This window comes from Planococcus citri, chromosome 4, assembly GCF_950023065.1.
Source record: "Planococcus citri chromosome 4, ihPlaCitr1.1, whole genome shotgun sequence".
Lineage (NCBI taxonomy): Eukaryota > Metazoa > Arthropoda > Insecta > Hemiptera > Pseudococcidae > Planococcus > Planococcus citri.
The window spans coordinates 71684875-71709884 of record NC_088680.1 but is presented as its reverse complement, the minus strand read 5'-3'; the positions used below and the strand labels follow the sequence as shown (position 1 = coordinate 71709884).

The 25010-nt window shown below is 37.2% G+C and overlaps 1 protein-coding gene and 1 long non-coding RNA gene across 3 annotated transcripts in view; one reads left to right on the top strand and one right to left on the bottom strand.

The window, feature by feature from the left end:
• Nucleotides 1-25010, top strand: part of LOC135842648 (uncharacterized) — a 102082-nt gene that overhangs the window by 27092 nt on the left and 49980 nt on the right. The gene's annotated exons all lie outside the window — the stretch shown is intronic.
• CaMKII (Calcium/calmodulin-dependent protein kinase II) overlaps nt 1-25010 on the bottom strand; it is a 69560-nt gene that overhangs the window by 39165 nt on the left and 5385 nt on the right. For both annotated transcript variants that reach the window (XM_065360195.1, XM_065360196.1), the window contains exon 2: nt 4750-4879. In XM_065360195.1, coding sequence (XP_065216267.1) covers nt 4750-4814 — 65 coding nt within the window. In that variant the 5' untranslated portion in view covers nt 4815-4879. The remainder of the gene's footprint in view (nt 1-4749; nt 4880-25010) is intronic.

Here is a 25010-nt window from a genome sequence, read left to right as displayed (position 1 = left end):
TTTGACAAGCGGACAATAATGCGGCGAAGCGAAAAAATGTAGTCAGAATTCGGTTCATGGTCGATTCGCGTTCGTGCCCAGTTTGACATTCGGGGTCGGCGATGCGATGGTTTTTACAAAAATAATAGCTTTTTACACTCGAAGACGCATCGTCGTCGTCGTCGTCGTCTTCGTTCTTGAAAAATCATTCGAATGGAAAAGATACGCTCGCTATACGAGTACTCGTACGAGTATATGCAGTGTGTTTTTAATACACCGAACCGAGCTGTAGGAGGGGGTGATGGGACGGGGGACGCGCATGTATGAAAAATTTCGCACACACGGATAACTTTGCACCACGCTTTTAACTTTATGATTCTACTACATACGAAGTAAGAGTATGTTATAAGCATGTACTATGTAGTATATCGAATCGAAATAGTAAACGTATTACGTACGATTTGAATTTTTTTCTAACGAAGACGTAAGCAGCGAACAAATTTTTCGAGTCGACCCTTGGAATATGACTGAGGATGAGGACGAGGAGGCGCTTTCGCTTTCGCTACCCTCGCACGTTAGATTTATTTTACGCGATAAAATTGCTAATAGAATTGTAATTCTCGAATTCTCGGCCGCACCGCATTTTTCAGTTTTCACACAGCAAACAGGAACGCCGCCACACCGTTCTCGCCGAGCACGTTAAAAATTATGCTCGATGCGAAATTTCCACTCGAAAGTGTTCGCTTTTTCTTTTTCGGCTTTTGCGGCTCGATGGCGGCGCGGCGCCTTCTCGCACACGCCTTCTATTTATATGATAATTTTTTTTATCGTTTTTCAATCTAAAGCCGCGTTGTTATTGATACGTATACATTTTCGTTTAAATGAATTTATTCGCCGACTCTTTTCTTTATTTTTCACGAATTTCCACCAAATACGAGGAGTAGGTAGGTATACGGGACACGGGTGTAATTTGTTGTATTACGTCGATTTGTGATTCGAGAGTTGTTCTCGCGCTTTTTTTTTCCCCAACCAGAATTTTTCTTCATCGATACCCATTATACGTGCTCGTTGCTGTTCGTTTTTCTTTCTACTCGAATTTTTCTTTTGTAAAACGACGATGAAATATACTTTTGCCCAGTCTACCGTGTGCTCCCGCGCTATACTCGTCGTATACTTTATAGCTTCCAAAGTTTTCTTTTTCAGCAACAGTTTTCATATTTCCCTTTCTTAAAAATAGCTTTTTTCAGCTACAGTACCTTATCAATTTACTCGCTTCTTTCGACTACCTACCTTCGCGTTTTTTTTTTCCCCATATCGACTTATTTGCGAATTTTCTCGAGTAAAAAACACGAGCGCGAGTAAAATAGGTACCTACCTAACGGAACATTCGTAATGATGAAGATGAAAATACGTATGTTATGTTCGGAGTGTTTTGCGATTGCGAATATGTAGATGTACCCTACTCGTATTTACCCAGTGTGGTAATTTTTTTTCGAAATCTTAATTGAAATTATCCTTTCTTTCACTAGGTATGGGAATATCAAACGAGGAAGAAGGAAAACTTGAATGTCCATCATTTTGGGAAAATACTTAATTCTTTAAAATAACACTAGGCAACGGCATGCTTGTGTTCGGGTTGAAAATGGGCTTAATCGATAGTTTAGACCCTAAAACAAAAAACAGAGTGGGATTTTTCAATTTGAATTGTTTTTGTGGTCAGGAGAGATGATCAAAGTTTCAAAAATGGCCGTTTTTTCCCTATTTCACGAGTTTCTGGCGACACCAGTATTGTTTTTCGAAAAAAACCAAGGTCATATTCGGATTCTACGCTCTTTTTTAAGTAAACATCTTTCCCGGATTTTCGATTTTCGAAGTTTCAAGCGCATACGGACGATTTTTGTTTGTAACATATTTTAAAACTCGGAGCGCGCGACGCTGGCGTTACTCCACGATGTAATCGTGGCGCGGAACCGTGTTCGCGCGGGCGAGGCTCTCGTGCACTAAAAATCTCGTGTTACAAACGAAAATCTTCCGTATGCGCTTGAATGTTCGAAAATCGAAAATCCGGGAAAGATGTTTACTTAAAAAAGTGCGTAGAATCCGAATATGACCTTGGTTTTTTTCGAAAAACAATACTGGTGTCGCCAGAAACTCGTGAAATAGGGCAAAAACGGCCATTTTTGAAACTTTGATCATCTCTCCTGACCACAAAAACAATTCAAATTGAAAAATCCCACTCTGTTTTTTGTTTTAGGGTCTAAACTATCGATTAAGCCCATTTTCAACCCGAACACACGAAAAAAGTCAAAAATTGTTGCCTAGTGTAATCAATTTTTCAATGTTTTGTTACAATTTCAGCCAAGTTTTGTAAACTTTTAGCGAAATTTCATTATTTTTTAATCATTTTCAATGATGTTAGAGTGTACCTTATTTTCCAAAGTTGGAATTTTCCACCTTAGTCGGGGAGCCCGTTTAAGGATAAATTGCACCCCCCCCCCCGGTCGATCCTCCGGGACAACTTTTTTTTAAAGAGGGAGTCCTAAGGAACATTTCTAGCCCTTGTACTCAGAAAAAAAGGTGGCTCTACATACAAAATGGCGGCCATTTTGATTGACAGGTAAGCCGAAATCGCAGATTTTGCGTTTTAACATAGGACTTGCACAAACTTTTTCAAACTTTACAAAGGTAGATCGAAAGATCATGCAAAAATTTATCACCTGTCACAATTTGAAGTGCTAAAGTGCGTTTTTCGATTTTTGGTGAATTTTTGAAAATCAAATTTAGGCAAAAAATGAGGGAAAAAATCAAAATTTTACCAAATTGACCAAGCAAGCTACAATTTGGGATATACCCTATTTTCGACACGGTTTCAACCCGTTTTGAGCAGTTCTGGAGCCTCCAGCAGATTTTTGAAACTCGAAATTCACTCAAAATTTCACCAAAATGGAGTTGGAAAGCAGAAATTTACTTCGCATACTAATTTCAATACGATATGAAGTCGACTACATGGTGGTTTTAAATGGTTTTGAAGCTTCCAGCTACTTGTTGGAAATTTCAATTTTTCAAAAAAAAAAACCATAACTTTGAATTCCACCAGCAGACGACTTCGTAGCGTATTAAAATTAGTTTGCAGAATGAATTTTGACTTTCCATCTCGTTTGATGAAATTTTTAGGAAATTTAAATTTTCAAAAATCTACTGGAGGCTCCAGTAATTTTCAAAAAGTCGCTGGAGGCTCCAAAATGCTTTGAACCCACCTGAAGTCGTCTTCAGTGGGTGTTAAAATTGGAGTGTAGAGTAAATTTCAGCTTTCCATCTCCATTTGATGAAATTTTGTGGAAATTTAAAGTTTCAAAAATCTGCTGGAGACTTCAAGAATTTTCAAAAAGTCGCTGGAGGCTCCAAAACGATTTCAAATCCCCCTGCAGTTGACTTCGTAGTGTATTGAAATTAGTTTGCCGAATAAATTTCAGCTTTCCAACTCCATTTTGGTGAAACTTTGTGTGAATTTCGAGTTTCAAAAATCTGCTGGAGGCTCCAGAACTGCTCAAAACGGGTTGAAATCGTTTCCGATCGATTCGGCATGTCGAAAATAGGGTGTATCCAAAATTGTAGCTTTCTTGGTCCATTTGGTAAAATTTTGATTTTTTTCCTCATTTTGGCCTAAATTTGATTTTCAAAAATTCACCAAAAATCGAAAAACGCACTTCAGCACTTGAAATTGTGACAGGTGATAAATTTTTGCCTGATCTTTCGATCTACGTTTGTATGGTTTGAAAAATGTTGTGCAAGTCTTATGTTGGAACGTAAAATCTGCAATTTCGGCTGACCTGTCAATTTTGTATGTAAGACCACTTTTTTTTTGAGTACAAGGGCTAGAAATGTTCCTTAGGCCTCCCCCTTTATTTTAGAAAAAAGTTGTCCCGGAGGATCGACGAGGGGGGGTGCAATTTATCCTTAAGCGGGCTCCCCGACTACCTCCCACCCATCAAAGTTGATAAATTAAATCATTAATAATAATGTTCGAGCGTTTTAATTTTATTTTCAACAAGTTTCACGGTATTTTATGAAAATTTTGATAAATTTTTCCTACTTTTGGTGAAATTTCTTCAGTTTTTTGGAAATTATGAATGAATAAATGCTTCTTGAATGTTTTGATGTCATTTTTAAACACGTTTTAAAGCTGCTTTGAACAGGTTTCGCCAAATTTCACTGAATTTTACGAAAATGTCATCAGTTCGTTGTAATTTTTTATGATTTCAAATATTTTGATGTAATTTAAACGTGATCCAACTTCCAATAGCGATGTTTTAAGCAATTTTCGTTGAATTTTGACCAATTTCCGCAAAATTTATCTACGATTTTGGTAAATTTGAATGATTTTACTCGTAAATGTCTTTCGTCGTGAAATTCCAACGCATTTCAACGGTCGATAAATTTTTAAAAATTTTTTATTTACGATGAATAATTCGCGAGGTCAGCCAAAGGTAAGCCATGTGTGAAATATTAACAGTTGAAACGAAAACTCACGCAAGGTGATGCGGCATTGATTGCAGTATTATGCAAAAAAAAAAAACACAAAGTGACACTACCTATTCTTAATCCTAATAACAACGCAAGTTTTAAGACCTTGAGTAAAAGCTCGTGCTGCAGCCGCAGGTGTAAATTGATGAAGCGAGACGAGCGAGGTATTATATAAGTGCGAAATGACATAGCTATCGGGTTCCTACGATATACGAGGTATTGGCGTATAAATTAAAAATTACTTACTTTCCTAGTTCTTCTTTTAATTCGTAGTTATCGCTGAATCGTGTGCATGGTGCAGTAGAAGTCATACCGACTTCTTGTGTTTAAGTAAATAGCGCGTTTCCAATCCAAAAATAAACCGTGCTTTCGACAACTGCAACAAAGAAAATCGACGAAAAGAGTTAGTACATACAAAAAAAAGGACGAATATAGAGGGAAAAAAAGAGAAATAGAAAATGCAAGGCGAACCTTGTAATCTAATAACGTAAATACGTATGCTAAAAATAATTCTATAATATGAGAAAGAGCGCGCACACGAAATCGATTCGAGAACAGAGAAGGAGAAGAAGAGAAAAAAAAGGCTCAGATAACGACACCTGTAACCTTTGTACCTTTGGCGGCGGCGGCGGTACGTTATACGTTCAAAGGCGAAGAACGAGCTCGCGAAAGGCAAAGAGGTTGAAAAGGCAAGGCAAGGCAAGGCGAGGCGAGGCAAAAGAAAAAAACAATTCGCCGAATCAAGATACGTACGTAAAAGGAAAATTACGTAGCCGCCGGCGTAAATAGAAAAGAAGATCCACGGCCTCCGACTTATTAAGAAGAAAAATATAGTACACAGTACACACTACACGGCACACTGCATCAAGCATGGCACGAAGAAGCCGCAAACATGGCCCCGAAATAATACGAAAAACAGCGATGAAAAGCTCGAACGCTTCGGCACGCCGCAGCCGCCGCCGCGCTCGCGCCAACAGCCGGCGGCGGCGCGGCGTAATCGAGAAAATGTCGTGTAGAAGGTTGTAAAGTCTTTGTCCTTTCTAGAGAAGGATGATATCAACGTGATAGCGTTGTAGTGAAAGATCAAAAGCACCCAGCAATTTTCCTTCTATGTCCAAATTGACGCCGCACCGTACCGCACCGCACCTTCAGTCACCGCCATCCCCATCACCATGTTTTACACAAACGCGTTGCAGATATTTCATTTTTCCTCTTATTTTTTCTCTACTTCATACTCTCACAGTGGTATACCTAAGACCTTCCTATTGTAGGTAGGTAAAAAGCACAATTTATACGTAGACGTACAGATATTCGTTTAAATGGTCGTGTTTGCTTCTTCTTTTACCTAATTTTTTTGTTCTGAATTTTTCATCATCCAATAATACATATACAAACGAGGCGGATTTTCAAATGAAAATTGGCTTATCGAAGGATTTTGATAAACAAGACGTGGGTATTCAAAAAAAAAAGAAAAAGAATTTCGTGACAAATTTAACGACCTTTTTAAACGACTTTTACATGCAGTACGAGCCCGGAGCCCTACACGAGGAGAAAATAAAGAAAAGGTGAGATCTGCCCCAGCAATGCGGTGACCCGGTAGAGATTTCAATGACATAGTCGCTTTTATCCTTCCACCGCCGCACCGCGTCGTTTCGTTGCCAACAAATATGGATAAGGATAGGTACCTACTTTTTTTTCATTACGAAAACTGCATAGTATACTCGTACTCTGCGGTGCCTTTTTATTGGCGCTGTTTAGCGCGTGCCATCTTGCGATGAAAAAATAATGATTTTCTCCCCTTCGTTTTGAAATGAAAATAATAACTACTAAAATGTTGGAACGTTTTTCTTCGCCTTTTTTTCCCCCGTTGTTTTATATTCGAAACGTGGTTAGGAATTTATTAAAAATTTTCAACTAAATTTACCACGAACTTATACGTACCTAAGGATTACATTGTTTTGACAACTTTTTCTGTCAATTAACATGCCATGTTCAACATTTTCGTATTTGTAAGTGGGAAAATCCGCAGAATATCTACCAGAATGAAAAAGTGTCCTAGTTTTTCTTTTGATGAAAAACTTTTTGAGTGTAAGAAGTATCCTGTGTTCCAGTTTGTCCCAAATCATCCCCTAAAGTTGTTCGATTTTATGAAAAAATCATTCCCTATTTTTTTCCTCGCTAGGTTAAAATGAGCCTCCGACCCGAAGTTGAAAAAAAATTTTTAAATGTGACGAATGTAGAGTTTTTTTTTTTTTTTTTTTTTCACAAAAACACCTCTTTTGGTTTCTCGAGCAACGTTGGTACCCCTATAACAGACACCTGCAATGTTCCTATGTTAGGTACTACACTTATTAAATGAAACAGAAGTCTCCATTTCTACTGCATAATTTTTCCAAATAACCTCCCGAATATCGAGAAAAAAATCGCCCCTGATTTTTCGAATTGTTTCCATCTGCCTGAGCAAAAGGAAACCATTGAACTAGGAAATCAATTAGCATACAGAAACCAGGCAAGGATGCAAATGACCCAAAGAATTACAGGCCTATCTCCCTGTTGTGTCACCTATACAAGATTTTTGAAAGAGTCATTTCAAAGCGCATGGCTGACTGTATAGATGAGGGGCTGATCAGACAGCAGGCTGGATTTAGACCAGGAAAATCATGCACTGGCCAGATATTACACTTAACACAGCTCATTGAAGATGGCTTTGAAAAGAAGAAAGTCACTAGAGTAGTGTTTGTCGACCTCACAGCAGCTTTTGACACGGTGTGCCACAGACTACTCCAGTATAAGGTGTACCAACTCACAAAGGATTTTAAATTTACACAGATAGTCACTATGTTGATGAAAGACAGAACATTCTATGTGACACTCTATGGTGAAAATAGCACCTGGAGGTGGCAAAAGAATGGATTGCCTCAGGGCAGTGTTTTGTCACCAATTCTCTTCAACATTTACACCAATGACCAACCAATTGGACCAGATACTAACCACTTTCTGTATGCAGATGATCGTACACTAACTGCCCAACATGATACGTTTGCGGAGGTGGAGGGCACACTAAACCAGGCTATAGAAGAACTGGACACATACTATAAGGTAACCACCTCAAACCAAATCCAACAAAGACAGAGACATGCTCTTTTCATCTCAGAAATCGCGAAGCAAAGCGACAATTGAATATTCGATGGGGTGGAACAGATCTGAAGCATGCAGATAACCCCAAATACCTGGGTGTAACCCTAGATAGGTCCTTGACCTACAAAAGGCACTGTGAGGCAACTAAAATGAAAGTTGCAGCCAGAACAAATATAATTCGCAAACTAGCAGGCAGCAGTTAGGAAGCTAAGCCCCAAGTTATGAGAGCATCTGCACTGGCACTGTGCTATTCAGTGGGAGAGTATGCCTGCCCTGTTTGGAGTCATTCAGCACATGCAAGCAAAGTTGATATACCCTTAAACGAAGCACGTAGATTGGTGACAGGGTGCTTACGCCCAACACCATTGAATAACCTATATGTGTTGAGTGGAATTGCCCCACCAGCAGTCAGACATGAAGTTGCATCCATGGTAGAGAAGACAAAGATGCTAAAGAATCTGTTGCATCCTATGTATAGGTATGAAGAACTGGCAGAAACCCGCCTCACCTTCACAGATCTAAACACAGTTTCATGAAAACAGTTGAAGAACTAAAAGATACTCCTAGCACAGATAGATGTCGCATATGGAATGCAGGTGGCCAGGGAAGAACTAGGCAGGAAGCCCTACCAAGTGGAGAATACTTGAAATATGGACAGTGGAAAACACTTAACAGATTGAGGAGTGGAGTCACAAGGTCAAAGTACAACCTTCATGGATGGCAGTTGGCTGATGATGATCTGTGTGAATGCAGCGATGTTTAGACTGACAGACACTTATTTGTGTGTGAATTATCAGGAAAAATCGATCCTGGAAAATTAAATAGGACACTTGATGATGAAGCAGTTAGATTCCTGGAGTACTGGCAGGAGAGGGGTATTTAGATCTAGATGTAGATTAAGATTTAGATTGAGTTTTTCATGTTAATTTAGACATGTCGACCAGATCAGGGCTGTAAGGTAATTTATGTTGGTACATTACGGCAGTATTATGGTATTTTACCAAAAGTTTATTACTGTATTTTACCATAATTTACCAAAAAGCCAATTGAACACTTTTTTTTTCATCTTTCCTTCATAAATTCCCAAATTTCCATGGAAATTTATGATTTGAAAGGTACCAAAAATTTTCCCCATAAATTTCCAAAAAATGTCCATGAAAATTTCCTATAATCTCTAACAACACCTAAAACAGATGAAAATTTACTTCAGAGGCAGGTCAGAAGTTCAGAACTTCGATGTCAAACTATAAATAACTCTTCATATCCAAAATGGTAAAATACCATAAATACCGTAAAATACCGTATGTTACTGCCGTATTTTACCAGCGAATAAATTACGGTAATTTAACAGCCCTGGACCGGATATGAGAAAAAAAACCTGAGTAAAACTTTGAAAATGTGTAAGAGGTGAATTTTGAAAATTTCAAACAAAATTTTGTGCTTAATTCCGGAACACCGAGAGTAATTTTTTACCAAATGCGAATTTTTGTTTAAATTCAAAGATCTCTCTTGTTGTTTTATGAATTCTGAGCAAATCATCGATATTCTGGTAGGTAGGTACTAGGTAGGTAGTAGGTACATACGTGCTCTGGTCTTTTGTATTCTTTGTCGTACTCGTATATGTAGTATTCTCTTAGGGGCTACATTTTTTTTGCAACCTATTGTACTATATAGTTCGCTTATTTCCAAAAGCAATCAAATCAAGCGCAAGAAAGGCTTCGATGTGATTGAAGGGGTAAAAGTAATCTTGCAAATGTTTTCAAACTAATTCGGAGTCGCGTGTATTTTGGCAATGCAGATTTCGTTCGATGATACACGTAGTTTGTTTACTACGACCAAACATCCGAATGAAATAAAAACCAAAGCAGTCCAACACGCTCGCGAGTAAAACAAAAGCTCAATTCGTACATACCTACGTACATACATACTAAGTAAATCTCAACGACGAAGTCGGTAACTTCGTATTCATAGCTCATAGCTTTAGCTATGGCAAGCTAGTAGAATGTCTATGTACTCGTACTCGAGTTGGGAGTAATGTAGAACGTGCATTTACTACATTCTACATAATACGCATATCATCGAAGCGAAGCACGCGCACGTTGAATCAACGCCAAAAATAACGCAGACAATGCGAAAATTTTCAAAAATAAAAACTTGTTCGCATCAACGAGTTAATTTTATTCGAGAGAATTGTCAGCTCTTCGTCATGCAACACGCTAATTTCGTCTACAGTGTGCTACGAAAGTTTTCTAACTGGTCGAATCGATTTCACGCATTACGCTGGAAAAATCCTACTGTTAAATGATACGATACGCAGAATGAAAGCTGTTCCATCGACGACGATGTGTGTTTGCACGATTAATGCTTTCAATTTTGGCATCGTGATTTCAGTTTTTGAAATGTACTCCCTGGAAGATGAGCTGTTCTTTACCACAGAGCGTGGGTCAAAAATGTTGCATTTCTCACAATGTCGCGATGACAGGTGTGCGTATTTTTTTCAAACATTTTCTTCTGGAGGGGGGGGGGGTTCGAGAATGAGAATGATGGAATGCTTGCAGGGGGAGAAAAAGGGATACGAGTTTTCCATTTTCCGCCAGTCGTCGAGTTATTTTCGAGCGGTCTTGACTTTCGTGTCACATCGTGTGTCTGTGGCACTGGCACTGGCACCCTGCTCCCTTCCATTTCCCATCGTCCTTCACCCTGCAGCCTGCCCCTGCACTGTGTAATTTGCGCTGTATACATGGGGACAGGTAGAAGGACGCGGGCACAGGCCGGACAACATTGTATGTAGGTAAATGTATGTTGTACTCGTGTCAGGCAATAACGTGCGACAGCCAAACCTACCTACCTGTACCTTGCTAGGTACCTTGCTACCTTCCATGCCAGTCTTCCCACCTTCTACTCGTGTAGCTATTATGTGCTATTTTCAAAGCCGTGTATAATGAAAATGACTACTTGATAAATTCGATAATGCCACGAAAATGTATTGATATCGTCGTTCTCGTTGAACTGAATTTCGCTTTTGCCTGTGCCTGTGCGGTCGAAGCGACCGCCGCCGACGCTAGGTAGTGGAAATGGGAAAAAATCGATCAAATTGCGGCGGAGGAGCGGAGGAGCGGCGAAGCGACATCGACAGAACATTATTATACTCGTATGTTAGTTGTAGTATAGTCGAGGTTTAAGGACTGGTCAAAGGGTCGAAGGGAGAACATTATTGTAATTATTTCGAGGTATCTTGTCGACGTCAAAATGTCAATTAACGAAGAAAAGGTCGGCTAGTTAATCACATATTAACTGCGTTATATATTTAGTTATTAATATCAAAGGTTTCCAGTGGAAAAAAATTACTCGCCGCAGTAACGATCCAATTACCGTTTTTCGTAAGCTTATACTCGTATCTACTCGTGTTCTGCGTTTTTCCCCCATCCTCCGATCCCCCGATTAACGGAAAATTTCGAGAATCGTGTCGCAGAAAAGGGTAGGTAGAGGTGCTTGAAATTCGAACGGCCGACGAGTTTCCAATCTGTTTTCGCCAGCAGCAGCAGATACGACTACGAGTATGATATAGCTTCGCTTTGAAGATCCTTTGTGTATTACTACGTGATATCATTACGAGTATTTTGTCGCAAAGTTTTGGGTATCTGATAAATGAAGTTTATTTTCGCGTAATACGAGTATCTATGAAAAATATTGGTGTTCGATTTCGAGACCACGATGCGCCTGTATCCAGCCAGTATTTCCTTCTTTTAATACGTGTGATTTTTTTATTCCGAGCCATTTTGAGAGCAACGACGTTGAAAAGTTAGTATGTAGTGCAAAAGTAACAGATTTGTGTTTAAAATTAGCGAGAGTGAACCTAGATCCACACATATTTCTACTACGCCTTTATAGGCTAGTGCCGAACTTCACCCTATACGGATTGCCTACTTCTTTTCCATCCAAAGTCGTAAATCGCGATTCGAAATCCAATCGAGTTGAATTGATTGAAAAGGGATAGAAATAAAACACGCGAACCGAGTCGTCGATGGCTGAAAACATGCGATTCCCAGCCGTTTCTTTCTCCTTTTTCTCGACGAAAAAACGCATATAATCAAGGACAATAGGGCTAAATAATACATTTCAAGTTGTAAACTTCGAATGGACGAAAGCACGCGTAAACAAACCGAGTTAGAGCAATTGGAAATTTTTGTTTTTTTATTTCAATAGTCGAGAATTTTTTCTCTATTGGAAGGTTTAGCAATTTTTTTAACTGACCCACCAGTTCAACAATTTTTATGATATTTACTTATTCATTCAATTTTGATTGTACAATTTTCGTAAACTTCCCACCTCACTGTGATGGAGTGTGATGGAGAGATTATCGAAAAAACTGTGGTGGGGGGTTGTTGAATTCTTAATAAATTATGCCTGGCTTCTTAAAACTTTAGAAAATTTGCTCAGTTTTCAGTACCTATTTAGAAAATCTAATTTTTTACCTACAGTATTATCTGACAAATCACATTTAATTTTAAAAAATTACTGGTAATTTTTCGTGAATTAGTACGAGCAATTTCAGGGTGTCCACAAGCCTGGAAAACCTGGAAAACCTAGAAAAGTCAGGGAATTTGATCGGTCTGGAAAAGTCAGAAAAAAGTCGGGGAATTTCGTAATTTTCACACAAAATCCTTGAAATTTTGAAAAAATGATCAATTGCAAATTTTAGATAAGGACCTGTGATGAAAGGAAGACATCATTTTTTACTTCTCGAAACACAAATTTACAAAAGCTTTCGCCCTCGCATAGGCATGTTTTCTTTTTCAAAATCAACTTCCTTCAAAAAAAATATCTTCTAAAATCTTAAAAGCCAAAAAAACTACTCGTCCTCACTTTAAAAAACCTCGTTCTTATGCCTCTCGAAATGCAAATTTTCAGAAGCTTTCGCACTCGTTTCGCTTGGGCCAATTTTTTTCTCCTTTTGAAATGAATAAATTTCATATTTTGAAGCCTCCAAAATACTGTATGTACCAATAAAAAAGAAAAGAAAAATTTTCATAAGTCAGTCATACTCGTATGAATATTGTATCAATTGGCCAAACTTGATGCAGGTTGTTTTTTGTATCCGAAGAAGTAACCAGTTCGAAGGGAAGCTTATGAAAAAAAATTACACCTCTCCCCCCTCCCACCGCCAAAAAAACTTCCTCAATTCAAGTATGGGGTAAGCATAGAACATTTTGAAAAATGAAAAAATTGGTCTGGAAAACCTGGAAAAGTCAGGGAAAATCATTTCCAGAAATGAGTGGACATCCTGAATTGGTGGGGGGGGGAGGGGCATGTCATTTTGCTGTTTAAACATGTATTTTGATCAATTTTTTCTGATTATTTTTTTTTCAATTTTTAGGCAATTTTGTGACATTTGCTACTTCATCTTTTGATGATTCAAACTATTTTCATGACATTTTAACGATTTTTTTTTTTGGAAATTTCCTGAAAATTTCAATCGCTTTTTTGATTTCAAGTTTTGAACATGTTTTGAGCAAATTTTACAGTAAATTTTTGGTGATTTTTTCTAGTAATTTTTGTAACATTTTAGGTACGTAAATTTTGAAAAATTTCATTCCGTTTTTGGATTCTTTTTTTCAGTCGTTTTCTGTTGTTTACTGGTCATACTGATGTGGTGACATCTGACCCGGCCAGGAAACGAGTTCTTGGAAAATCAATCTTTTTTTTTCTATTACGAGTACTATCGCGTATTGCGAGGATTACGATTCGTGTTGGTGTGTTTAGTTTTCTTTTCGCTGATTTTCGTTTAGCCCTATTTTCTTTTTTGTATTCAAAAACCAAGGTAATCGATAGAATTGTCGGTGTACGAGTAGGTACTTTCGCATGTTCCGACGAATAAAGGAAAAAAGCTTTACCCGACGACAACAACAACAACAACAGCAGCAGAACCTACTCAACTGCATTGTTAGCTGCAAATTACCTATCCGAAATGCGACCCTCGATAAAACCAAGGTAACAAAATACAAACCGCAACAATCGAATGATTATACTTTTACCTGCTGGTAAAAGCTGCAAATACCATATTCGAGTAATTATCGCGTCAAGTCGCGAGTAGGAGAAGAGGGGGGGAGGGGGCGAGGGAGCGCGGAGAAAGGCAATTAATTTGTTGTTATAATAAATGATACCATTTAAAAGGTAACGCGGCAACGTCGTATTTGTTATTTAAATATTTTTTTTTCTTCGCATTAAGGGAGACTACTCGCGGCGCGGCGCGGCGGTAAAAAATGGAAATAGGAATATCATTAGCGAAGCTTAGCCGGATATGTAATTAAGCTATTGTTAGAAGTGAATTGGAAATGTGAAATTATGCCGACCGAGTGTATTTTTGTGGCGTTTTTTCCTCTCTTATGTTTTATTGTTTCGCATAAAAAGGTTTTTTTTTTTTTTTTGGAAGACGAGATAGCGCGGCGACACATTTTACTCGTAAGTTTAGGTTTGTACGGGTGTTTGCGTTGCCAAATACGACGAGTACCGTCATCGTCAGTATACCGGCGATTGCTGAGAAGATGGAAGATGCTGCGCTGGTTGTGGTGAGAAAGCACGTGAACGTGTAAACGTTGAACGGAAATTCGCCTCGGAATAAAGGTGTAGAAGTAGATGTAAATTTTGTGTAAACTGCAGGCGTAGATGGTCGGTGTTGTAGGAGGTTATGAAATATGTAACGTGGCGCGTACGTCTACGTAAGTATTGCTCTGGCGTTGTACTCGTAATAAATAATTAAAACACAGCGCAGAAAGCTTTATGAATTAACGGCTAAATTTACTCGACTGAAAATACGCCAGATAAAAGTGAACGCGCGAGTCGCGAATGCGAAAGAGGAAGACTTAGACGCGCGCGATAGCGATAGCTTACAGCTTAGTCTTTAATTTTACATCCATCGCCCATCGCCGTGTTTTTCACTTCACTCGAAATGTGCGCTTCACGTTCTTATAAGGCGAACCGTACTCGTATTAATCGCTGGAATGATTTTTACCGATCTTGTCTACTCGTCGTGGGTACCTACTTGTTGTTGCCCTGTTCAAAGTTGACGCCTGTATCGCGTATCAGCTTCAGAGCTTTTGCCCCCAAAGTCTCACCTTAGGTACATAATTGTAAGCTAGTCGCACGCAGTAAAGACTGCGATGTCGTTGTCGTCGTCGTCTTCCACGGTCGATGTATAAAGCGCTCGTATATTTTATTTTGCCCGCGTGAATTGTTTTAGACTATAAAACTAGATTTTTACAAGTATCGAAATGTATTATTCAACCTATACGAGTGTCGAGTACAAGCACGTGGCTTCTCGAGCTTGAAGGGTGCTTTTTGGTGTTTTTTCCCTCCTGCCCAGGCATCAAAATTGAATCCACTTACGTAGTACGATTTGCCAAATGTAATTTTCTCCGAAGAATATCGAACGACGAATGTCATCGATTCGAAAAATTGCAAAATGGTCAAATTTTCTGGGTCTACTGTACCTAGAACCTACAATCCTACATGTGTATGAAATGTTGTTTACTCGATTCGTTGATTCCCGCGAAAGTTGTAAGAGGAAAAGTACCTACCTACCTACCTCATTCGACGTGGCAAATATAATTTCGTCGCCCAATATTACCTATTAATGGAAGACTGTAGGAAAAATTCTAACTCATTCAAACTTTTCAATTTTTCGTAATAATAAACCTTTTAAACATCATCTTTCGCGTATTTCATCTTATATTACTTCTTTGACTTGTAAGATAACTTTCATGTCCTTTGTATCTTTTTACAGCGTCTACGTCTTTTTAAAAAATTGTTCATTTTGAAAGGGCTTTGTTCGCGGGTAATTTTGCGAATCTTGTTAGGCTGCCATTCGAAGATGGTATACAACAACTATACCATTATAAGGAAACAAAGGTTCAAATAAGTTGAAAAGAAATTCCTAATACTTTCGAGAATAATTGGCTAGAAACGGTATTAATATTCGAGAAAGTCTCGCGAAAATGCAAAAAGCTTTTTTTTTTTGTTGAAAAAATCACCAAGTTCATACATATGTAGTAATAGTTTGAAGTACATAGAATTCTGTGCGTCTTTTCAAGCTTGCGACAAAAAAAAATGAAAGTGTTACGCTTTCGTCGATCAGTAACAATTTATCGGTAATTTTTTTTGAAATCTTTCATCTCGTGGAATTTGTTCTTGATATTTAGATACGATATATTTCTAGCTGCAAAATTCCTGTCAATGTCCCCGAAATCCATTCTCGTCGATTTTTAACAGCCTTGATTTCTTTTTTTTTTACTCAACTTAGAGTGTCCTGGATGCGTCTTACAGGCATGAAACTGGGTCACTTAAAAAGTGACTTTGTCACTATTTCGGCGAAAATAACCAAAGAAAGTGACTTTGGTCACTTTTTTAAAGATTTGTCCTGTATAAGATTTTTTTCACATCATATAGGTAACTTGGATTTGCTCCATTTTCATTAAAAAAACTATTAAATATTTTATGACGTGTCTACATGATGAAAAGGTGGAACTTGTCTTCTTCCCCAGAAAATGAAAAAATATGAATATTATTACATTTTTTTCTTCCACATTTTAATCCTTGGATTTGGTCGATCTTCATCAGAAAAGCACTACCTATGTCAGATTTTTAAAAACTTATAGAAAAAGGACGAATTTTTGAATTTTGGCTTCGAGAAACATTGAAGTGGACGTTTTGTAATAAAATTATGTCAAATTTTCGCAGAAGACTTATTGACGTTCTGATATTTTGTAATGTAAGACTTGAAAACTTGGAAAAAATCGTCGATAATCCCTATCAATGAGATTTCATTTTCAAGTTTAAAGCAAAAAAACATATCCATGACTTGAAACTATCTCTTTGCAGAGGAGACTTCACCTCTATTCCAAAAAAAAAAAAAAATACTGAGAAAAGGTTTTCTGGAGAAAAGAATTATCTACATAGAAGCATTCTGCGCACAGAGATGAAAAATGTTCACCTAATTACGATACGAGTACCTATAGACATCAATTTTCATCTTTCTCAACGTTCCTCAATTTTGGGGGTCTCATAAATGAGGACCATGCACCATCATTTGAAGGACAAAGGGATGCTTTTCTTGAAAAAGTGGTTGTCTAAAAGTACTCTGCTCAGAAATTAAACATCAAAAAATTTGTATAGATATGGATTTTTCATTTTCTTGTTGATTTTTGTCAACTTTGAGGGGCTTTATAGGTAACCAACATGATTTGGGAAACCAGGGGGGGGGGTTTCTTGAAAAAGTGCTTATTCAGAAAGATTATGCACGTAAATAAAAAATTGCAAAAAATTCCTACAGACAACAATTTTTAATATTTTTTTATTTTTCCCCAATTTGAGGGGCTCCATGCAAGTGAGCCAAAATAATTTGTACGTCCAACAATGGGTTTTTCTTGAAAAGGGGGTTATGTAGAACAATTCTAATGTGGAAAACTGGAAATGAAATATTTTCATCAAATTTTCCATAACTTTGATTTATTATCATTTTTTGTGATTTTTTCAAACTTTGAGGGACTCCTTACTTACTAAGGGGCCAATATGGTTTGAAGGGCCGGGGAAATTTTTTTTTTAAAAAGGGGATTATTTAGAAACATTCTTGGTACATAAAAAAAATTAAAGAATAGAACTTTTTTTGATTTTTTTGATTTTTTCCCCACTAAAGGGCTACCGGCACGACTTTTTTTTACAGATAGGGGGAAAATAAAAAATAAGGAATTACTTTCTCATCTGAGGTCATGTTTTTGGGAAGTGGGAGCTACAAAATTCGAACTTTTCAAAATAAGGTACACCCTAGTATACATCAACATTTTTTGCTACGCTCATGGAGGGGGGGGGAGTGCTAAAAAAATTCTCCGACGAATTGCTACATAGTATATACTTTGCTCACATTTCTCAAAAATTAGGTCACTTTTTTCAAATTTTTGGTCACTTTTTGCTATTTTTTAGTCACTAAAAAAAAAAAAAAATGGCGAGTTTCATGCCTGGTCTTATTGAGAGTTTTTGAATTTTCAATCCCCTCCTCGTCATTCTCCTGCTGAAAAAAAATGATTTTCACGTTGTTTCTTAATCTTTTTCAATTTTGTGTCATTGCTGAACCTCTCCCTCCCTCCGTTAAAGAACCTAGGAGGCTGAAATTTAACATGATGTTCATCTGGGGGGGGGGGGTGTCCTAGTTGTTCATTTCGGAGGTTTCTGATTTCAACTCCTCCTCTCCCCCTCTTCACTCTGGCTACAAAGAAGAAGATTTACGCATTTTTTGAGTGATTTTCGATTTTGAAATAGCTGCAGTCTTCATCCCTCCCAGGTGAGGCCCGAAGGGGCGAGCTACCCATTTGTAGTAAGAAGGCGTTTCGTGACCCGAGAGAAAATGGAAATGTCGTTCAAATATATGTGTTCAGTGTCGGCGTCAGTTTTAATCGCAGTGAGTGATATTAAAAGGATGATTCATATTTTTATTCTATTGAAGCTATAAGCTACTAGTTTTTATCTAAAACATGTACCTACATTTTGATGACTGTCAGTTTTGATAATAAAGTTTGCTGTACAATATCGGAATTGGTACTCAAATTCTCATGTAGGTGCAGTAGATCGGACTACTCGTATGTAGTTTAATTTGGTTTTTTCTCATAAATTTCTTTCATGAGAGTGTGCCCTATTGATAGGAATACCTATATTATGTATACTTGTTATTTTGCCAATCAATTTTCTCTAATATGCTGGACAGTTTGTGTATCGTTGCAGTGGGCTTATGAATGAAAAATTACGATACTCGACTCGAATAAAAATGTTGTGAAAATCATTCATAAGCGTTCTAAAATCGATTGGCGAGTTGGCGCACAAGTGTTTGCCGAACTGAAATTAGTTCGATAGCGATAAAAAAAATCCTTGAAATTTTCTGAAAAATTCTCCTATAACTGGCTCGACGATGAAATTCGAGTATTTCCCATTATAGATTGTTCGTCATAATTTCGGGAAAACCAATCACGTGTAAATTACTTGAGTGTATTTGCTCGTGTAGGTATTTGACATGAGATGGTAAATAATATGATTCGTTTAGGTGGACTTGCGCTGGCGGAGAATAGATGCATAGAGTAGAATACCTGTCCTGTACCTGTAGTGTGTCTGTGTATTATGTGATGGTAAAGGCCACAGAAAGATGATACGATGAAACGAAGGTGAAGGGCATATTGATATATCGCTAGGAAGTGATGTAGATAGTTAGGTAGGTAGTAGGTCTAGGTACACTCGCGCGTACTGCACAGCGCTTATCATTTATCGATTTAACGTTTGTGTGGGGTATGAGTCATGGCGATGCCATTCCACCAGAGTGTAAGGTAGAATAGAATGTTGTAGAGAGCATGGGAATTAAAACGTCAAGTGTGGATTGTGGATTGTGAAAAGAGATAAAACGCTGAAATAATCACCTAAATGTGCACTTGAGCGAATGCTTATAGGCTGGATTTGGTGACTTTGAATGACATCTTTTATCTGTGCACGACTGCGCGAGCATTTATGGAGAAATTGACCGTGTAATATTATGCATAAGGGACAAGGGTAGATCTATTTCGATTTTTGTGCCCCATAAATCAATTAGTAATTGTGGCTATACCCGAGTACCCAACCACCGGCCGGCGATCACGCTTGTATTATTGAACCGTGTACTAGTTTTGGAGCTGTCTATCCTAACAATTTTATACACAGTAGCCGAGTCAAACTATTAAAATTTCGCATGATAAGTATTATGCTCGCATGTTAATGAATGATATAATTGAAAGTGTATAATGATTAACGGCTTTACGCGATAAGGCAAACTAAGCCAACCAAGCAATGTGGTAGTGGTGCGTGCGACTGCGACTGAAATACTGGCAGTGGCAGAAAAAATTCGCGTGTAGGAGAATGGATGTCGTAAAAGCGAATGCGATATGCGATATGCGATATGCGATGCACAATACTCTTGTACTCGTATACCGCATACATGTCCTACGAGTTACGGTAGAATAGTAAAATGAGTATCAGTACCTCTCTGGTTGCGGTGAGGTTTGGTGTGGGTGGTACATTACCGATAATATTACTCTACGTGATACATAGTATACTCGTACAACACATACATACATTACATAGACATACATAGTACTGCATGAGCGTATGGAGGATGTTCATAAATAATACATATGTACATTCGCATCATCTGTGCACAGATGTACTCGTACGACACGATAAACGTGTACAGAATCGCGAATCAGTTCAGTGACCAAGTTTTTCTGATCAAATTTGCAAAACTTCAAAAAGTTCAAGAATAGAAATACGAGTAGGTGCTTTTTACAGAAATCAGGTTCAGCTACTGGAAAAAATGCTCAACCCTCCCCCCCCCACCTGAGTTTTTCCCCAAAATTTTTGAAACTGTTGAAGATCGGTAGAAGAAGTGGAAGAACTGAAATTTGAAAATTCCAACGAAATGATCATCTGAGGAGTTTGCATTGGGATTATTTGCCTCCCCAATACAAAATTGGAAATCATTTTTCTGAAACAGAAAACCTCTAATTTTCACGTTTTCCTTCTCAAAATTACTCTCGGATTTTGATTCCCTGATCGAAGAAATTACGGCAACCTCCTCCTCCTCCTCATAAATGACCTTGGGGGGGGGTGTCCAACCGTAAATTCACCTTCGTATTCGTGTTCGGGGGATTCAATTCGTATGATAACGACACCATAAATTGTCAACCTTCCTTTGTCCCAAAATTGGGAGTGGGAGTGTCTATGCGTCCAAGATGAAGTTTTCAAGAGATTGTTATCTAGTTTTTTTTACAGGGTGTATAAAGGTAATGAAAATGGTGAAATGGTAGTGATTTTGAGTATTAAGTGCCAAAGTTCATTTGAACACTTCTTAATAAAATTTTTTGGGGAACTGGAGTTTCCGAAAAAATTTCTGGAGGCTTCAGAACGGTTCAAAACCATTCCTAGTCGACTCGGGTTCCTGAAAATGTCCCCGAATGTACTTTCACGGAGATGAAAAAATTATCAAAAAATCGACGACTCTTTTCCCTTTTCAATTCTCTGAAAAGCCCATTTGCCAAAATGAACGAAAAAATCAGACTGACTTTTTCGGGGGGTCGTAACTACAATTTTTAAAAAATGAGATAGTGGTATCATTGGAAAGAGAATTTTGTCCTCTACATGATGCAACTTTTGAAATTGAATTTCGATGTTTTTTGTTCTCGTAATAGCTGAAAACAAATGGTTCTAAATACACGTTTTCAAAACCGTTACAGTGGAAAGGTTCTAAATAATATTGTTTCTCAGGTTGAACCTATTTCTTTTGAATTTTGTAATTTGTTGGTAAGAAAAGTCATTATAAACACATAATTTCACGTAATTTCACTGATTAATTGCAGAAAATCAACCTCATCATCTTAAGGAAATTTTTCCTGTGTAATCTTATGGGTTTTTAATGAAAAAAGCTTGACTTAAGGTGAAAGTTGCTTGGTTGAATTTTACTTTTTTCAGTTCGAAGTTCCTCAAATAAAAAAATGAAAAATCAGTGCCAACAAGGATGTTTATTTCGAAAATTAGCAAGAAAATGATTGTAATGACCAAACGTTCTCTTACCTCATCTAAAACTATCAAGTGTACTTGATAGAATGCTCTTTAAAAATTAAAATACGTTTTCTGACAAATCAACTTTCATGTAGTTACGACCTTCCTAATAAAGCAACGTCCTATTTTTTTTTTTTTTTTTTTTTTGGAGAAACAAAAAGTTTCTGAAAATAATAATAAAAAAAAAAACAAAAAGAAACAGAAGAATAAGAGAAAAATAAAAAAAATGGGGGAAGGGGGTTAGTATTTTGAGGTCGTGATTTTTTTTGAAAGGCAGTGAATAAGTAGTGATTTTTGGTCAACAAATAGTTTTCTAAAATGACCCACTAGAAGGGGAAACAAATTGAAAAAATTTCCAAAAATAGTACATACTCGTTTAAACTTATTTTAAAATTCGGAGATATGGCTGTTTAAAATTTTCTTTCACCAAAATCCATTCGTGGGGGAGGGGCGAATTTTTTTTGGAAAAAATCACCCGAATGGCGAATAGACTCAAAATATCTTCTCTGTAAAAGTACACGCGTATTTTTTTAGATATTAGGATCAATATTTTTCATTCAAAACTCGTTGTAGCTTAATTTTTTCTTCCTCCTCCAAAAAAGAGGGATTTTCGTCATTGTGAGTACCCAACATTGCTCTACAACATTTTGAAAATCTGAGAACGGGGACATTTTACAGTTTTAGGCCGGGAATACCTTTCTTGTGCGGTTTCATCAATTTTTGGTGGTTTTCAAAGATATCATTGATATTTTCGTTTTTAAGTTTTTTTTTTCTTCAAATTTTTCGACTGTTTTTACATCATCTTATCAATTTTTTAGTACATTATCAGTTCTTTTTCATACACTTGGCAAATTTTATACTAGAATTCGTACCTACGAGTGGTTGTTTTTTAGTAGATAGGTAATTTTAATGCTATTTTTGAGTGTTTTTACGCCATTTTAAACACGTTTCGATGGCCTTTTAACAATTTTCACCGAATTTCGCGTAATTTTGAACATTTTCTGTACACATACTCGTAGTTCAAATCACACAAATTTAGCAATTATTCATCAAAATATCCCGTTCTCCAGTGTAAATCCGATGTTTCGATGTTTTAAAAAAATTTATTAATTCGCTACTGGTCCATTGAACTGCTCGAAAAATAATAATCGCGTATTTTGCAACTGACATCAAAAGGTCGCTAAACTCGTACGGTGAGATACGAGTACCAGCTATATTCATACAAGTTTTACCTGAAAATCGACGAGTTTTGAAAACAGTCGCTTGTTACTTCGTGTTTTTACTTCGTAGTTTTATTTTATGTACATTATTTTGACGTGACAATCTCAGGTGTAGGTGTAGGTACACGATACACGTGCTCGTGCTAACCTGCATACCATGTTGGTGATACACTATATTTATTCCAGTAAGTCGAGTCAATGTACTTGGTCTGAAAAATGTAATTCAACTAGTCCAAATATGAGATTGAGTAACAATATTGTTTTAATTAAAGCGATAATTGCATTTTCGAATTCTTTTTTTGCTTTTGGCTTTCAGCTCAAAACTTCACGATTAATTTTGGATTTGGATTTTTTATTTGTGCTTTGAAAAGAAAACTTATCGTCAAAGTCGATGACAAATTTCAATAATCCTAGCGATTTATTTTAAATTTCAAATATTTATATTTCAACTATTTTTAATTTCAATTTTTCATCAAAATTGTCAAATTGACTAAAAGTTTTGAAATAAAATTTTTAAAAAAAGCTTCTGGTCAACTTTTAGCTTGCCACGTTTTAAAGCTTTCAAACTACGTATATAAAATGAATATTCTCGAAAAATATTGTTATTCTGTCCTCGAGCTTAGGATGTTATTGCTGTTTTATGTTTTCATGAGATAATATTTGGTCATAAAATTGGTTTTACCTCGACTGCTCTTCCTTATTCTTACAAACGTACGATTCTAAATTTAATGCGAGAGAAGTTGGTATATCGTATGTCAAATCGTCCCGAGTATGTCAAATTGAAAATAATGAAGGTAAAATCGTAAAACACTATTTTGATCAGATTCGTTTAATGCGACGCTAATTTTGTTTCATTTTCGATTATTCCAGATAATATAACGTGTAATGTATCTAAACCTATTAATAAAGCATCGTGCTCGGATTGTATGTACTCGTATCTACCTATGTACGTAATATTGATTAGTTTTCTAGATGATCAATCTGATCACCTGTGAGTAAATAGTGGAATTGCGTCGTTGCAATTGTGAAAATTTACGTTACTTTATAATCGTTATGTTCGGTAAATTATTTTTTTAAAGGGAGGTGATGGAGGTGAAGATTCTGTATTTTGTACTTTTGTAAGAGTAATCCAACTACCTCCGTCCTCCACATGTTTCGAACGCTCCTACATGAGAGTATTTGAGCTTAGTGAGTAACTTGGGGTGCCCTACCATAGGTACCATTAAAGTAAGTATGGTTGTCGTAAAACTGACACACAAATCGAGCCAATAACGCGAATTGATGATTTGTTCGAGTTGGAAATTCATCCCTCGCAACTGTTCACCAATGTTGACTTACGCAACTCTTTTAATCGAGTAAATTAAAGCACGCGAGCATCGAAAAAAATATAAACTGTAGCGTCGAGATAGGCCTTATTTTACGATATGGTATAGTATGGTACGAAAATTGGGTCGTTTTTATGAGAAACTCAAACAAACAAACGTACGAGCGAATTTTTTATTATTATTGTAATTTTTTTAATACTCGGCGTACGTTATTATTTGCCTTTAGTTTTCCGGGTGGCTATACTCGTATGTGTACTGCGTATAATATGTTAGGCTGCCGCTGCTTTTCTGCATTAGGTAGTCAATTAGAGACCTCTTCGTTATTGTTTTTGTCGACATGATGAGCGTCATTCGTAGATAGGTAAGGCACATATCTACCTACCTACTACCTATGTAGATGTAGGTGTAGGTACGTTTTACGTATGCTTACGAACGTACGTGATGCTCTCCTAATCCTAATACGAGTCGTCTGCGCGGTAATTATCTACAGTAATTCGTTCCGGTACTTTATTAATAATATCGTTTTTCTTCGCGTTATTTTTGATACGTTACCGGAATTATACTCGGTAGTAATTTTTTAGAAAAATAGGTCGATTGTAGCTTATTTTCCGGCAACGAAAAAGGGGTTGAAAAAAAAACACCTCGACTTTTTTCCCTTTAGGTAATATGCATAAGCAGCTACTTCCTGCCTATTGCATGTATTCGGTGTAGAGACGACTACTAACGTAAGTACGAAAGGTGACCACTTTTGAATAATTTACCCCAAAGTATCACGAAAGTGTCCGCAAGTTAGCTCGAAACCAGAAACGGGGGGGGGGTGGGAATTTTTAGCAATTATAATGAAGGTTTTGGCGAGTCGAAGTACGATTCGCATTTCGAGCCATATTTTCATACAGTAGGTATCGTATTCTTCGTCGTTTTCTTCGCGCAAAGAAGGATTACAATATTTTATCCAAATTTTTCGTTTGAAAGTTGAGATTTTTTAAAACATTTAATTACTTTTACGTTAATTAGGTACCTTACCTAGTGCGCGAAATTCCGATTTTTATATTTTGTATAATTTAGTGGAATTGTCAGCATCGAATCTGCTAGAAATCGAGCCAAAGTTTCAAGTCCCTTCCACACTAGTGCAGTTTTGAGCGCGAGGTTTAGGTTTCATTCAGTCATTGAAAACATTCGTAAGCCAGACATAGCCAATACA